Source organism: Ascaphus truei, chromosome 4, assembly GCF_040206685.1.
Source record: "Ascaphus truei isolate aAscTru1 chromosome 4, aAscTru1.hap1, whole genome shotgun sequence".
NCBI classification, from domain to species: domain Eukaryota; kingdom Metazoa; phylum Chordata; class Amphibia; order Anura; family Ascaphidae; genus Ascaphus; species Ascaphus truei.
Window position 1 is genome coordinate 308,645,224 of NC_134486.1, and position 18,273 is coordinate 308,663,496.

Here is an 18,273-nt window from a genome sequence, read left to right on the forward strand (position 1 = left end):
AATGGGGAACAGCGATGGCCCAAAAAAGATTCCTGCAGATTTCTCCACATTCCCATTTCCTCCTCCTATACAAACGCATATAGGAGCCACATTAGGTGCCTCTCCATATGTATCAGAGATACTCTCGGAAACTAAGCTGACAAATGTTTCTACTTCCACCTTTACGGACGTCAAAAGAACACACAAATCTCTCCATTTCACCTACAGATTTCACCGATATCAGTTTCCAGTATAACATTTACTTTCTCTTTTCCACTTCTTTTTTTACCCATTCCTGGGAGACAGCCAGACAAGGTTCTGTAGGCTGAGCAGGTCGGGGAGAAGCATAGCACCTCCACCTCCCTCACTTACCAGATGACCTGGAACTCAGCACTAGATACAAGCTTCCCTCCCCAGCGTCAGGCTTAGGAGAAATACTAACCTTTTTAAGTTTGTCTCTTTCCTTCATTCCCATCCTCTCAGCTCCAAACAGAATACATAAATTAAATAATTCCATATTCTTTTTACCAGAAGTTCTCTAAAAACCTGATAAAGCATCCGCTTTGCGAATTATTTTACTTTCTATTGTCTAGACTAGTTTTTAGTGTTTTTTTGTTTGTTCTGCTTTATTGGTGTATTGGATTCGTGGAAGCATAACAAATAGATCTTGTATAACGTGCAGCGCCATTAGCAGTGGCCCGCATGATCAGCCTCTTCTCACACCGGCATCTGTAGCAGGAACGAAAGGGAGCGGGGGCCTCGCTGCAGATATGGAAATGGGGCCGGCCCCACTTCCGGCACAGGTGGGTGCGCAGGCCGGCGTGAGAAGAGGCTGAGTATCACGCGGGCAAGGTTACATTTTTCCAGGGGGAGAGGAGGAGGATTTGTGAGGGGGAGGATTGTAAAGGGTGGCAGGTATTGTTGATGAGGTGAAGGGATTGTGAGTAGGGAGTTGAGAGAATAGGAGGGGGGGGGGGGGGGTGAGGAGAGGAGAAAAGGGGTGAGAGAAAAAAAAAGAGTGCTAGTAGGGGCTCATAGGGCTGCCAACTCTGGGGGCCCAGGTGCAAACTCCAGTCCTGGGCAAAGTTGTTGGCAGCCCTGCCTGCTCCACACAGGCTGTCGCCGGCCCCGCCACTGCAACACTACGGCAGAGACAAGGAGGAAGTGGCTCCCAATTTGTTTCCCCCTTTTATTGGCCTGCCTGAAAAATGGTTGGCTACCCCTGTCTCGGGGCACTACGGATTTTCAAACTCATTTATTCAGTCAATTGTTCGAGGTCACGGCCGTCACCGTGGCCTTTTTCAAGTGTGACTGTCGCACTGTGACAGACGAAAGTCGAACAATTGACTGAATAAATTAGTATGAAAATCCGTAGTGCCCGGAGTTATCTTCCTCTACTTGCATTCTGGATCACGGACAGGTATTAATTCCCTGAACCAGGAGCACCGGTAATAGTATGTATTTCATTTCAATTGTATGGTGTGCAGCACAGAGCTTGTATTTTGTATTACCCCTGTTTCATATCATAACTATCACTTAGCTCTGTCCAACATATATCATTACCCATTTGTTGCCATAAGGTCATCTAAAATAATGAGAGACTAAGTAAAATGCCATGACAAATCATAACAGGGCAGAGATTAGGCTCTCTATTCCGGATCATATAAGCAGTAAATCATGGTTTATTATATAAAATGCATAAATATAGTAGCACAATTTTGTTAAGGAAGCCGTGGAGCCAGAAGCGCAAAGGCAGCATGGCTGTGGGTCCGAATAAGCTGTAACCAAAAAGGACTATGTTTTTATTTTTAAATATCTTTTTATTGAGGAAAAGATATACATGGAACACATAAAATATACGTTACCAGCACAGTATATTACAAACAATCACATTATTATCCAAATGTTCATACAGTTGCCTTAGAAATATACAGTCGTCGTATATTTTATGTATGTCTATTTATATAGCGCCATTAATGTACATAGCGCTTCACAGCAGTGATACACGTGACAGTCATATAAATAACAAATAATACAAATAACAGATGACGGGAATAAGTGCTTCAGACATAAAAGTAACTTTTAGGAACAGGAGTCCCTGCTCTGAAGAGCTTACAATCTAATTGATTTGGATCTAATGGATGGGAAGGTATCCTGGCAGTTCAACACATGTACAGGATCTAGAAGTGGGTTCACCGGTGCGCTTGTGAGCTGGATCCCAGAGTCGGGCGCATTCATAATAGGTGTCGGCTAAGAGACCTCAGAGACTAAGAGTGCGCCCTGGCAGGGGACAGATTCAGACCTGGCCTCCTGGCTCTGTTGTTTTTCCGCTGAGTTCCTCTCAGACGAATCGTGTGGAAGGGAAGCTGTGATTTCGGCCTCACTTTCTGTGTAAGGAGTTTCTGGCTGTGGAGATTCCCCAAACCATTTCCGCATATAAAAGTCAAATCTGCTATTCGAACATTTCTCCCAAGAGTTCTTCTATTTCTTTTATTAGCTCACATTGTGCTTATGATAGTCTCTCACTCCTGCCCTCAGTCATATCCACAGACATGTTTGCCACAAGGACAGTCACAGTATCATCACTGGGCACAGAGTTTAAAAAAGTAGCTTAAAGATTCTTTGTATTCCCAAAACAAGCATACAGTAGAAAACAGAAATAATAGTCAGTGGTGGGTTCTACAATGTGGTGAGATTATAGCAGTCTGCCACCCTATCCCAGCATATAAAGAAGTTACTAGAAGAACACAGACTGTGTGATATGTGAACACAGCGCTCCCCATTCAGGCTGGTGCAGAAATTGAATACCCAGTAAACAATCCACCACAGAAAATGTCAGCAACCTTAAAAAAAAAAAAAATATATATATATAGTCATAGGTATTGAAGTTTGCACTCACGTTTTCACAGAAGGCAGATGCTCGTCTCATAGAAGAAATGTAGGCATATAGTGACCAGGGGGATCCTGATAACAAACAGACAGCACACCGCAGATATGATCCAAAAAAATATGTATTGTGAACACAAGGCAGCCAACATTTCGGTCCTCGTAGAGGGACCTTCCTCAGGGCAGTATATACGGGTATATTATATATATATATATATATATATATATATATATATATATATTATATGTATGTAACGGTGTTTCCCCCAACCGGTGGGAGATTCTGCCATTACAGTGTGAGTGGTGCACGCTACCTGTTGGTAAGCAGGAGGGCTGAGTCGTCCGCCGATGTTTGTGGGGATACAGGACAAGCTTCTGTAGGTCAACATAGGCTGCAGCTCCATGGCAGGGAAGGTGAGCCCTGGCTATGGTATGCTGGAGTACCCTGGGAACTGCACCCAGTCTCCCTCTTTCATCAGCACTTGCTCTGGAAGCGTACCTGATAACTTCCAGCCTTGGGTCGCTGAAAGCCTGTCCTGTTGAGCAGTATCTCAGCAGCGCCTCCAAATGTAACAGTGTTTCCCTCACCCGATGAGAGATTCTGCTATTACTGAGTGTGTGGTGCATGCTACCTGTTGATTACCGCAGACGATGGTGCAATGCTCCGGTGCCTATCCCCCACAAAGGTATCCCTACCCTCGTCAAGCCAGAGCAGTTATCAGGCATCTGTGGTGCTTCACCAGCCGACGTGTACCCCTACAGACCCTGCCAAAGATGGAGCCTGTACCTGTGGCATTTAGCGACGGTGCGGTCCCGAAGACAACGACTGTGCAACCCAAGCGGCGGAGGAGCGTCCCATTCGTGGAGTTCTCCAGCGGCCGGGTCGATGTATCCGCATCCCAGTCAGCGAGTTCCAGGGTTCCCAAGATACAGCTGAGCAGTGAGAGTCCATCTACTTACTCCCAGCAGAAACCGATGGAGACTTCAAGTGAAAGGATACCAGATGACAGCGATCTCTACGCGGAGGACGGTGACACCACGCCGATCCAAAAACTGGATGTTGACGCACTTCTGGTGCGGGACGTTGATCTCTATCCGGATCCCGCCAGATCATCTGACGTCAACAGAGAGGCGACCGCCGGGGCGCACGAGGAATGGCCGATTCCAACTCCGGTGAGTACCGCTTCCACCAGCACTGGCGTGGGACGTTTTATTGACTCTATGCGGGCACGTATGGAATGCGAGCAGGCTGCGGTGAGCACTAAGACACCCCCCCAAACACTTGGCCGCGGGCCCTGACCATTAACTGAGCCACAAGCCAAAGCCAGACGCGGAGCCTCACCTAGTCAGTATAGCACTGGTAGCTAGTCAGGGTGGACGTCACACCAAGGACTCTGACGAGATTTTAAGGCCTCAAATCTTGTGGCTAGTACTCTCTGCACTGCTCTTTCTCCACCCCCTGAGTCTCAGAGCTCTGCTAGGTGGACTCGAAATCGTCTGCGATCAGGTCTTTATTTTCAGCAACCCTGGGGTAGGGAGATTGAGTTTGAGTATAGTTCTGATGGAGATGAGGAACTAGGGGGATCCTCTACTAGGGCCTTCAGGTTTAGGGAAGATATTCCTTGCAGGGTCCCTGTTCGGGGTATCAGGATGGAGAATTGAGATTCTGAGGTTTCAGATGAGAATTGTGATACTGATGGGGAATTTAGGCATTGTGATTTCGATTTCAGTTTGGATGACGATTCTGGGATATCAGTGGACGACACTTCTGAGTTTGGTCTCCCTACGCAGAGGTCCCCCAGTTCTAGAGCAGACCCTCTATGTGGTTGCCTGGCCTGTTGAATGGAAATCTGCTTGGAGTCTTATATAAATAAGTGGAAAGTAGGGATATCCATACACATGGACCGCGTAGAGTATGTTTTGAAAAGACCACCCTAAGAGGGTATTTTCTGTAACTGTGCCTGATAGTACTGGGGCACTTGTTAACAAACCAGACCCGGAGCATTACTACTGATTAATTGGGTTCTCCATGTTGGGAGGGACCTGGGTTTTTCATGGAATGCTGTGATGTAATTAAAGTTATATGCACTGTAATACAGAAAAGTATGTTTCTTTTACATTATGATTCTCATACTGTTGTTATTGATTCTCCAGTTCTATTTAGGATATGCATCTGAAGGATTGTACCTGCAAATGTCGGTCCCTGTGAGGACATGGGAGTTTTCACCAGAGGGATAGTGTAGCCAGGACTGGTTTTTGGCTACCAGTCTACCCTCACTGGCAGTAAGCCCTGGTAAGAGCAGGCCTGCCAGTACTTATCATGGGTTTTCCCCACTCCCAGCAGTACCCTTGAGTGACAGGGGAGGAGATGGAACCAGACCTGAGTTCACCCAATGCTAGGTCAGACCTGGTGCCCTCCTCCTGGCTGTACTTAAGGGGAGTGCCGCCCAACTGTAGTCAGGGCCTCTCCCCACTTGAGAGCGACATGTCACACACAGGTTGTCTGAATACTGGCCTTCCCTGTTCCTCTGCCCCTTGGGGGAGAGTGAGTGTGCACATTTCCCCTGATCCTGATAGAGGATCAGAGAAGAGCAAGGACTGCTGCGGGGGCCCTTGACCCAAAGTGCAGGTCCAGGGACCATCCAACAGCTGGATACCAACCCAGAGACTGCATAGGGCAGAGGCCTGCTGTGACTGCATTGAGCTGAACAGAATAAACCGTTCCAGTTATTATACATCCTGCCTGGTGTGTGATCTTTCTGGGAAAGGCAAGGGGATTGTGTTCTACCATAGGAGAGCCTCCATACATCTGGAGCCTGCGGAAGATGGAGGCGCTGTACAACTAGAGATCTATGTCGGGTATGTACGGGCTAGAGGGACCATGCACAGGATGACAGGTAATGGGAGCCTAGATTGAAGGTGCACCCCTGAACCTAGCCCTGGTAGGGGTCTGGAATTAACTCCAGAGCATTGAGGGTAAATGGAGTGCACAATCCCATCACCCTTGGAAACTATGAATAAGTGACAACGCCAGTTGTGCCTCCCTGGGCAGCTGTCTGAGTCCCAGGGAAGAAGTCTGAATGTATGTGACAGAAGTCAAGAAAACTTGTCCTGTTTGTGCAACAAAGTTCCTGGTGCTTTTATTATTCCACTTTCAACACTTACATCACCAGCCCGCCCGGGCGCCCGCACCCTGAGAAAAGGTATGAGAGTCTGTGCACCAACATCTGCACCTTTCCACACTACCTCACTGCAACAACTCCACATTGAGCCGGGCGAGGTGGGGTTACACTATTTCATTATATGTACACTGTAATTAGTTTTATAGCGAGTGCTGATTTTATATTGTTTGGTTTCCTATTCACCTTCTGTTGTATATGCCTAGAGGGCGCTGTAACATGCAGAGTGAATGTGTATCTTCTTAGAAACTCTGCTTTGTTTATGTTTCCGTCTATGGATAAATGTTGGTTCCTGTTAATAACATGTTCCTGCGCTGCATGTTGCTGCAGCAGAATAATGTGTTATGACAAGTTACCGCTGCATTCTTTTTAACCAATCACACACTACCCAACACCTTCTGTACGAATAGCCTCACAATCGTGTTTGTCTATTAATGTGACAACAACAAAAATCAACAGTGAATGAATATGCATAACCCTTATGGGAACAAAGTGGGATGCTCCCAAGCCACGGAGTTGCACTTTCTAGAATCCGTGAAATATACCATGTTTAGTATCGTGTATTGAAAATCATATAAAAATGTGTGCCTCCAATGTAGGTCTTAACTACTAAAAGATACGAGTGTGCTCAAATTAGAGACCATTTGTTTTTAATTTCCGCCGTCGCTGCAAAGAAAGCACCGTGTTTGCTAAATGCATGGTTGGCATTTTTACAACTTGCCCATCTAAGCATCACGATTGCAGATAGAGCAGGTTATCAAGTGAAACCCGAGCAATCTTACTGCAAACTAACACAATAAACTCTGTGCCAGAAAGGGAAGGTCTGGTATTGCATTTGAAGTGCTTCCTGATTGTGTTCCTGGCAAGGAGTGAGATATTTTAAAGGCACATTTGTTTTATGTAAAGGTCAAAATCAACTTTTCTAGAGGAAAAAAAACACAGGTTTGTAGGCCTGTGGGATAGATGCAGATGGGTCATTTGTCTTTGCTATAGTGTTCAGTAATCGGCATACAGATGTATTAGGCGTTACTGCTGCCATTAACAGAAATGTTGGGGCTCAGGCCAAATTAAAGGAGTAGGGCCCCCACGGGGAGAGGATAATGTGTCAGGGGGGAGGTAATTATGTCCCTGAGAGGAGGGGGGGGGGGGTTGTTATGTGCCTGGTGTGGGGTGGTAGTTATGTGCCTGGGAACAGAGGAGGCAGTTAAATGCCTGGGAAGGGGGAGAGAAAGGTATGGGCAGAGGGGTAGGTAAAGAGAAAAAGGTATGGGGCAGGGGGGTAAGGGGAAAAGGTATGGGGCAGGGGGGTAAGGGGAAAAGGTATGGGACTAGGAGTGGGATTTCTATGGGCCTGGGTCGAGATTAACTGGTATGGGGCTGAGTGGGGAGGAGGAAACAGGAACATGTGGGCCAGCGACAGCCTGCGCATGCCCAAGTCTATAATGACCCGCTGAGGGGCCTGTGACATCCCACTTAGGGGTCTGGATCAGGAAAGCATTTGGGGGGGAAGGGTTGTTATCTGCTAGGGTTTTTGGGAGGGCTGGAGGAGGGTTGTTATGGGCTGGGGGTGAGTGTGGAAGGAGTAGTGGGTGGTCCCTGGGGTGGGCTGGAATGGGCTCCAGGGGGTGTCTGTCCGGAGGGGCATTGGGCCTGTGGGGTCTCAATGAAGGTACTGAGGCGGAGGGCCGTACAGATCCGTGGATCAGGTCCTAGTGGCTCGGGGGAGGGGTGTGTTATTGGACCAAAGGGTATGAGAAGTACCATGGGCTGGATGTATTGCATGAGCGTACATTTGCTTGTACAATGTTTTGTTAGTACACGCTAATTTAGTTAGTACACTCCAAATTGGTACAAACAAACAGAACGGTTAGTAAAGCAAGGTAAATTGGTATATTTATATCTTAACCTTCTCAATGCCAGATTGTTCCGCAATGCCTTGCAGCCTGCTATGGCATTTCTTTTAGTTCCTGTGACGTATTTAATGAATATTATTAATGTAGCCATGCCTGGTTTGGCTACCAGTCTGCCCTCCTTGTCATGCAGGCCCTGGTAAACAGTGCAGGCAGTGACAGGACCAATTACGGATTTTCCCCACAGATGCAGCTCCCTTTAGTGACAGGGGAAGAGGTGGGACAAGGCCTGTGTTCTACCCAATCATGGATTCAGACCTTGTACCTTCCCTCACTGTACTTAAGGGGCTGCAACCCCAAATTTAGGCAGTTGTCTCTACCGTTGAGAGAGACAGGTATCACACAGGATTGCTTGCGCATTGGCAACCCCAGTTACTCTTCCCCTTGGGGGAGAGTGGGTGATTACCGTTCCCCTGTCCCTGCTAGAGGGGTAGGGAACCTGAACTGAAATAAAAGTTATTTAGTTCTGAAAACCCCATGCCTCACATCCATATATTAAAAGGGGGGCCAAGGAGGATTGCTTTAACATATTTGAAAATAAAATGCTGCACAGCAAAATTAAAATCGAGCATGAACATTCATATAGAGAAGATGCTTGGTGCAAAATGAGGTGAATACACAGCAGAACATATATCAATGATACGAAGCCCATTAAAGCAATGTTTTTTTTCTTTTCTCATATAATAAACCTGAAGCTATGTATTTACACCAAGATTGATTTGTTGCTTCACACAGGATATTCTATGTTAAACAGCCTCTTAAATATGTTAACAGTAAGAAGACAAAATAAAGACATTTGTGAAAATGCTTTTATTTCTGATGAATGTTTTTAATGCTTATAATCTCAAACATGTTTCTGTGGCATTTTTCTATTGCGACTATGCTCTTCTTAGCTTTAAAAACAATATGATCTATTTAAAAAAAAAAATCACATGCCTAGTTTGCTAAAATGATCTATTCTATCTTTATAATACTTACAGTACTTTATACTTCAATAATTGAGAAAAATATTACCTAAATGGAAAGGGTAATATTTGAACAAAGCACTATGCAAATAAAACATTACGCATAATAGATATGATGTGGATTATCCTTGCTTAGTGCTAGCATGCCTAATGCCTTTTGAGTACAGTTTGGACATTAAAAGTATATACAGTACAGTACATTGGCTTTTCCTGATGTAAGGAGTGGAAGCAGTTTCATAAGAAGCTTACTCAGCGACTGAGCATAATTCCAGTTGTAGAGTTTTATCAGCACAATTTCTTTCCGATAAGCAACTTAAAGGAGAAATGTCTTGAGCCTGTGGTAACAAGACTAAAGAGGAGTGATTTCAATTGTTATAATAAAACAGAGAAATGTAATAGCATCGTACTTAAAAAAAGACAAGAAAAGAGAAGTATCATTTAAGTCCAACCACTTACAACCTAACTAAATAGTAATATTGCAGCCTTGAAAATGAGATGTCAGCTTTAGACCTGAAGACTTGATTACAGCTGCAACTGCCAGTTGCAGACTGCTTGCTTTGAGAATTCTGCACTTACACCCATCCCACGCTGCGAGACTCTGCAGCCAGACTAATGGCCCATCGGATTAACACAGCGGGGGTCCCTGCATTTGAATAGGACTCACGTCTAGAACTAGAACATGGGTGGCCAACCCATGACGCCGTTTGGAATTGCCCACGTGATGATACATAGTTACATTACACAACACAAACAAAGAATAGCGCTAAAAGTGTGAAAAATGAAAGTGTCGTGATGGTCAAACAATGAAGTGTATAAAGTAATAAATATATATGCTTATATAAAAGTGCAAAAAATCACAGTGAAAAAAGTGATAAACAGATAAAGTGTCCAACCAATCACAAAGGTATGATGAAATGTCCAGTATCAGGAAACAGTCTTTATGGAGTAGGCAAGCTTCTCAAGTGATCTAGCCTGATCACTATTGACCTACAAAAGAAAAGAAGCACCAGCTCCATAGCATAATACTGTAAAGGGAAATTGTATTATAAATGGAGTAGTGTTTAAGAACGGTACTCACATAGAGGGTAAAAAACACATTCAGTTGAGGCAATCTGTAAAATGCTGACATGTGGGTTGGCGGACACTGTGTTAATAACACACCACATACTGTAGTATATGAGGTTGAAAAAAGACATACGTCCATCAAGTTCAACCTACTGTATGCTAAATTTAGACGACAGATACTTTATCCAATATTTGTACTTACAGTATATGGATCCAGAGAAAGATCACCAAAAAAAACCCCAGTGAAATATCATCTAATGATATCTCATAAGGGGAAAATAAATTCCTTCCTGACTCCAAATATTTGTAATCATTATTAAAAAACAAGTATAAAAGCAGTGATCCCAGTACCGATCCTTGAGGTACTCCACATACAACTATAATAACTAAGAGCATAAAATGCTTCTTACACTCACCAATTACCGATTATATTTTTAGAACAGGTTACTACACTTGGCCCTTGCACTAGGCCAGAGACCCCAAAGGCCCCAGCTGGGCCCCGACTCCCCCTTTGAGCTTGTGGCTGCAGCAGGGACAGTAGATAGGGACACTGCCCCTGTAGCACCAAGCGTGAAGGACACAGCCAGGATACGGCGGTGACCTGGCATCTGGTGGTCTGGGACCAGATTACCACACACAGAGAGAGTATTATGGTGGGACCTTCCAGCTGGATACCACCCCACGTGGAGGCAGACTCATCGCTGATGATGACAGCATGGGACCGAACGGCCCCCTTGTCTTGCGTCGACATTACCGGGTGCTGGAGCCCCCGGCCCGTATCATCACATCACCAAGTGCACCAACAAATAACACTTTAGTTGTGGGCAGCACTGTTGCACACATTGGGTGGGTTGACTCTTGTGGACACCAGGGTAGTTGTGTGCCATGGGGCGCCTCCGTGCTTTGGGGGGATATTCAATCAGAGCATGGACATTGTGTTGGAGGGCACTGTGGGGTTACGGCCGTGCGTGGCCTATTTGGTGTGGGTTTTACCTTGTTATTCCTATTATTATCTGCATGTAGTAAACTGTTATCTATACCAGGGGGGCGCAATCTTTTCCCCCTAGCCCCGTTCCCAGCCCAGCCCCCACTTTTAAAAAAAAAAATTGAATAAATTCCTAGTAAGAACTAATAACAACATTAGTTTTTGACGTGTTTATTTATTGTATTACATTTATACTTTACTACAATTAGTCCTTGTTACATAGTTACGTGTATGTGTGTGTTTGTGTGTTTGTGTGTGTGTGTGTGTGCGTAAAATGTAGGATCTAGAAAAAACCCCAGATATAAATGACTAGTTTCTTGAACCCCTTAACTAGTGCCTGGACGCCCCCGCTTCACAATATCTAAAGCAGCAGTCCCGCCTGGGATCTTACCTGATCCGCAGTCCCTCAATGCCCAGGTACCCTCATTCCCGCAATGTTATATGTTGGAGGGGAGGTGTTCCCTACCTGTCTTCTGGGTTAGGGGGGGTTCCGATGTCTCCCGTGTGATGCTTGAGTCAGATCTGGAAGAAATCAGTATAGGTTATTTCAGTGAAGGTATAGGGCAGTTAAAATATATAGGGTAAATAAGAGATCCAGATCCAGAGTGTGAGACAGAGAGAGAGGGTGAGTGTGAGAGAGGGAGGGTGACAGTGAGAGAGAGGGAGGGTGACAGAGAAGGTGACAGGGTGACAGAGAGAGAGAGAGGGTGAGAGAGAGGTTGACAGAGAGAGAGAGGGAGAGAGAGAGAGGGTAACAGACAGAGGAGAGAGAGAGGGTGACAGACAGAGAGGGTGTGGGTGACAGAGAGAGAGAGAGAGAGTGGGTGACAGAGAGAGAGAGGGGATGGAGGGGGTGACAGACTAGCACGTGGGTAGGTGGGTGACTGACACGTGTGTGGATGGGTGGGTGACTGACAGTTGGTATGTAGGTGTCTGTATATATACACACACGCAAACACTCACACTAAGACACTCACGCACACAAGCACTCTCACTCATACTCTCACACTCACTCACACTCACTCACACACACACGGAAGGGGGGGCCACATGGGGGGCCGCATCGGGGACCAGTGGGGCCGCATCGGAGGCCAAGGGGGGTTGCATCGGGAGCCAGGGGGGGCCACATGGGGGGACCGCATGGGGGGCAAGGGGGATCACATGGGCTGCAAGGGGGGACCGCATGGGGGGGACGCAATGGAGACAAGAAAAGGCAATGGAGGCAGGCAGTGAGGGAGTACTTGTTCAAGAATACCAGGATAGGAAAGGAAGGGCTGGTTCAATGCGCGGGAGAGCCTGGCTGCTGGCAAAAAAAAAACCCCTGGCAGCGCGCTAAGTCGCGTCACACCAATCAGGTAGGGGGATTTTTTTCAGCACAGAACCGCGTGCACTGCAGGGACGACCATGAGGCATCGCCAGGGGGCAAAATCCGATCGCCGGATATATACAGTATACATATACATGCTGTGAAAAAGAAAGTACACCCTCTTTGAATTCTATGGTTTTACATATCAGGACATAATAACAATCATCTGTTCCTTAGCAGGTCTTAAATTTCGGTAAATACAACCTCAGATGAACAACAGCACATGACATATTACACCGGGCCCGTCCGCTCTGTTTATCCTCATCTAATCAGTGAATGGAGCATAGCCTGCTGTGTTGGTATCCAGTCTCATCCCCGGCCGCCAACTCTCGCGGGATTTGAGTATCAGGAGGAGATTGTGCGCGCGCATCTCCCTGACGTACGCAGCAGGAGCCGGTCTGACACACTACACGTGGATCAACAAACGGAGGGTCCTGCGGGTGAAGTTAAAGACTTTTTAACCACTGCTTTCAATCAATTTATATATTGTAAGTGTCCTTATTCTATCAGCATATACCATCATTAAAATACAGTATTATGCTATGGGAGCCGCGCTGTCCTCTTTTTGTCATATATATATATATATATATAATCAAAAAAATAAATAGATGATACCGTTCTGTGGCTAATGAAATGCTTTTATTTGTGCGAGCTTTCGAGATACACTGATCTCTTCTTCCGGCGATGTTATCAGTGTATCTCGAAAGCTCGCACAAATAAAATCATCCACAGAACGGTATCATTTATTTATTTTTTGATTATTGAAGCTCGGCTAACACGGTACTGATACCTCTACGTGTGTGTGTGTGTGTGTGTGTGTGTGTGTGTGTGTATTTAACACCATGGGACAGGTGGGCATATAGTGATACATGGATATTGCAGGGCATTTGCAAAAACCAGCCCTACTCTCCCCTGTACTCCTTGCTTCCTCACTGTGCTCTTCCCTGTACTCCATGCTTCCACCCTGTGCTCCCTACTTTTGCTTCCTACCCTCCCCTGTTCTTCCTTTCCTCCCGCCTCCCACTTGTCCACTCCCACTCCTCCTGTGTTCCCTACTCTCCTGTGCTCTTTCGTGCTCTCTCCTATGCTCATTGTTCCCCAGGACGGAGTTATAATAGTCCACGAGACAGGTGGGTCCCTCATGGGATATAGCACAAGGCACCGCATTTGCTAAAGATGGCCCCAGGTGATGGCAGCGGGGAGCGTAATTTAGGTTTGTGTTCAAGGGGATTAATGGTGCACTCAAATATATATAAACAACTACTTAAAAATATATATATACAGTGAGATGCAGAAAATTCCATGAGAGGGCCCCTCAAACAAAATGGGGCCCTAATAATCAATGATGAAATGTCAGGGAAAGAAACTCAAATGTGATATACAAAAAAATGATGTATTTCAATAGTGTCCAAAAAAGGTAAAAAAATCATAATATAATAATGAAACAAAATACAGATGATACAAACATGCATAAAAGGGCTGACACACCTGCGAAATCCTCAATGTTTCGGGAGACAGCCCTTTGTATAGATATAATTCCATGCTATGGATTGAAGTTGGGATGTGTGTATGCACTCTTTAAACTGTTTACTTATCTACAATGGTTTGTGAATAGGTTCCGTTTTAGGGTTTTGCACTGTTAGTATTGCCATGTTGCTATGACGCTCATCCTATGATGTCACTGGTGATGCCGGTGCGTACACATAGCACAGGGGCGGACACCCCTGAGGGATGTGGGAAGACACCAGGCAGCCAAGATGGCTGTTTAAAGACAGCAGATTAAGGTTTGTTCTGATTTCCTTTAGACAAAGGGCTGTGTCTCAAAACACTGAGGATTTCTCCGGTGCGTCGTCCCTTTTTTGCATGTTTGTATTATCTGCATCCCCCCCCCGTTATTATATTGTGATGTTTGTACCTTTTTTGGACAATATTGGAAGATATAACTTTTTTGTATATCGCATTTGAGTGCAGACTCTACTTTATGACTGAGTTTCTTTCCCCGATTTTTTTTTCTTCATTGATTTGGGTTTGTCGATAGCGTCCCACAAATTCAGGAAATACGGTAATCAAATAGCGCAATAATGACTCTATTCAAATAATTCCTCACTAACAACTGCATAAAAATATCCTTCTCATTACCAGCAAATAATTGACGTTTTCAACAAAAGCAAAATCATTGTCATGTATGGCTGTGGGTCATGTATTCTTTATTTTCTTTATCACTAAAGTCAGGAATATTTTTGCACAATTCCAGTTATAATAAACAGGATGTTTATGTTGAAAGCGTTTCATTGTCTGAGGATGATACAACATTTCTAGGAAGCAATGCTTTGAGGTCTCGTCTTGCATTTAGCAACCAAAAGTTAGAAAATAAAAAAGGAATGAAAATCGATAGTCATTTTAGAGTAAGTAAAAACGGGCACTGTTCCTCAGGTTCCCATATGACCTTTAACCCCTTTGCAGTAAAATGCAGAACCCTCCAGCAGAGCTGAGGTCGTAAAATATATTAAGTACGTTCACAGTCCGGTATAAATATTGCCAACCGCTGAAGGGGCAATTCCATGCGTGGTGGCAATTGGATATGCCAGCACGTTCCTGGTAGACTCACTTTAGTTCAGTGTCTATACCGTTGGATTTTTGACTTTACACAATCTAAGCAGGAACTGAGCAACAAACATAGAATGGAAATAAGTTATAAAAAGCCCTTTAAGGTGGATGCTGCATAACATGTCCTTGAACTTCCAAGTCCAGCTGAAGCCCATTGCTAAGGCCACATTCCAAGATTGGAACATTATTTGCTTGACCTGCGTGGTCTTTCTTCATATGGAGGGACAGGGTCCGGACAGATGCTAATACAGGAGTCACTTGAAGCCTTCAAGATTGCCTCTTCGTAAGGAGGAGGCAAGCATATGGTAAAAAAAGAGGCATCGGGTAGCAGTGTGCAGTATTGGAAAGGCTCAGTGCTCCAGGGCAATGTGGAGAAGAAATCCATTTCTCTGTCTGGCAGGTTCTCCTGGAGGCCTGCGGCAAAGATTTGCCCCTGTGGATTCTTGCGTCTACACCTCCGATAAAGGAACAGCAGGAAGAAGCCTATCAGGAGCAGGGCTGTTGTGGGTAGTATGATGCATACAAGTGGCTGTAAGTCTTCTTTGGTTGAGCTGTTTTCATTCTGATGCTTGCTCTGCAAGAACAAAAGGGAAAAAAATCAGCTTTGCAAACATTTACCCAGAAGTGGTTCTTGTTAATTGAGGGCTTGGAGTAAGGATACTTTGGTCGTGCTCCACAACCCACAAAATTGCTTGCTAATATATAATTCATATAAATCTGTTCAATAGTTAATAATGTATGGAAGAAAGCAATAGCATCTTTGTTGCACTCAGGAACAATAATTTTTCAGTCAAACTGACATTATAAAAAAAAATTGATTGCAGAAATGCATAGTGTTTCGGGGCAAAAAGGCCCCTTCGTGAGGTGTAATTTGTGAATGTACAAATATTCAAGTATAAATACCACAGATGAGTAACAAGGAATTGCCTTGCCCTCTCTTTCGCACCATTACTGATAGTGATATCATCGCTCATGAATATTCACAAGGATCGACTAATACTGAACTCACATGTAAAAATATACACAGCGACAACAGGGAAGTAACAAAATAGTATTATATCATATAAACGACTTATATCTTATTAAACACAGTGTTCCAGTTTCACAGTGCATGTATTGTGCAATATTTTATTTAACCCTACATATATTATGCAAACAAAAGAAATATGTGCACAATAAAAGCTTATGTAATAATAAAAGCTGGACAATAAAATATTTTCGTATAATAAAACATGCCCAATCAAAAAGAAATTATATACAAACTGAATATATATATATATATATGTAGCCAGGTCCCCTTTGGCTCCCCGGTTCACCATTGATAAGGCAGAGAGGCAGGAAGGCTCTCTAGAGGTCGCGTAGGCGCAGTTAAGCATAGCGGTGACCATTACAGCTTTGCACAGGCGCAGAAAGGATAGCGCACGCGGTCCCAATGCTAAAGAGGTCCTGAGTGGACTACAATTCCCAGCAGCCACTGGGGATTGCCCTTTCACTCACATCATGTGCAGCCAGCCAGCAAATAGGGTTTTGCAGCTTCTCCTGTGGAGGAAGGCTACAATGTTGCGGGGACCACGTTTGGCAGTTGGAGCTGGGAGCAGGAAGGGGGAGGAGGTGTGTAAGGAGCAAGGCTCTTACACTAGGCCAGGTTACCCCCAGGTCCCAGGTAGGTCCCACTCCCCACTAGGTTAGTGGGTAAGTTCTTAGGGAAGGCCCCTTAGATAGGGACCCTGCCCTTAGGTGTGTGTAATCTTGTCAGTGACATAGCTGTCGTGCTGTGTGCTCTGATTACAATATGTCAGAGTGGCTTTGTAGTGCAGCCACAGCAGTTATTTGGCTGTGTCAGTAAGAGGCCCCTCATAGGAAGAAGGGGGGTTGCTTTCTACTTGTTCAGTGTGTGTTATATCACCAGTGCCAGTTGCACGTGGTGAGCTGCCAGAGTCTGGGATCAGACAGAAGCTACAGGGAGAGTTCTTCTGCGTACAGGGACTAGGGTAGAGGTATACCCCAGGGCCCAGTTAGTTCCCTATGACACCAGAGGAAGCTGTATGCTATAGGGTCGGCCTTAGGACAGGAAATTCCTAGAATCGCTCCTTAGAAAAACTGGTGCTACTAAATGAAAACTGGCAAGACCTACAAGAGAACCAGATCCATAAATCACAAACAAATGTCCATAATAATCTCTTCCGTTCACTTTTCCTCTAGTAAAATGAACACAGTAATAACATCCCTGTTAGAAAGTGCATGGCTTATGACTACCACGGGTAGGGGCTAGATGTGGTAGGGAGGAATGAATAGCAGTGATACCGCCGTGTCTCCAATAGGAACCACAGGCGAAGTACACCGCTACCCTCCGCCACTGCCCTCCTACACCCGGTGTCTACCACGGACCCAGAAATCCTCTCACGGAGGCAGGGGAAGGGAGATAAACTCACAGTCTTGACTCGCCGGGCTCCGGTCTGCGATGACGTCACTGAACTGTGAACCGGAAGAGGATGTCAGCGTGCTCCAGCCCAAGGGTATGTAGGACAAAAATAGAAAAATGGAAGGCGGTCACTGCTGCCGCCGGGGTATGAATGAAGACAACTCTTTGACAAAGTTCCTGCTAGGAACGAAACGCGTCAGAGTTTGCTCTGTAGCAGATTTTTTGTGTAATATGCACCAATAAATAACCCTTTATTTTTATTGCGTGTCTTCATTCATACCCCGGCGGCAGCAGTGACCGCCTTGCAACTTTCTATTTTTGGCCTTAGGACAGGGACTCCTTCACCATATTTAGAGAGCAAGAGGATTTCTGTTTGACAGCATCTGACTGTCAGTACAGCGTGTATCAGAGACAGGGAGGTAGTATACATTAAGTGCACCACCGGGCCCCAACACAGGGAAGCGCTATCCCTCACACTCACACTGGTCTTTATTGTTGTGGACACTCAAGCGATTGAGGGGAATATGATGATGGACATGTGGGTGAGGGGATGGTATGCACACTCCCACCCCGTTGGGATCCCTCATCAGTGGAGGCGCTGCCCGAGTGTAAGTACATACCCCAGGTTCCCTGTGGCGGAAGCTCAGCTCTCCTGGTTGCCAAACAGGTACCGCACCACACTGAGAAGTAGTCAGATACACCTACCCACCCCAATCTCACTTAGGGGGGGGGAAAGAGGGCTACATTTGGAGGTGCTGCTGAGATCAGACCTGGGGTGCCCTGTTCCATTTTTTTTGTCAAATTGTCCACCATGTTTGTAAAGTCCGGACACGAGGTCCTCGCCTGGGCCTTGAGGATAGATGTTAGCCCCCGCCGTGTGGTGGCCGTAGAAGGCCTTCCTGCCAATAT

The 18,273-nt window shown here is 45.4% G+C and overlaps 1 protein-coding gene across 1 annotated transcript in view; it reads right to left on the reverse strand.

The window, feature by feature from the left end:
- Window positions 1-14,532: 14,532 nt before the first annotated feature.
- SMIM28 (small integral membrane protein 28) overlaps window positions 14,533-18,273 on the reverse strand; it is a 32,910-nt gene continuing 29,169 nt past the window's right edge. Inside the window, exon 2 of the mRNA XM_075594807.1 lies at window positions 14,533-15,516. Coding sequence (XP_075450922.1) covers window positions 15,127-15,516 — 390 coding nt within the window. The 3' untranslated portion in view covers window positions 14,533-15,126. The remainder of the gene's footprint in view (window positions 15,517-18,273) is intronic.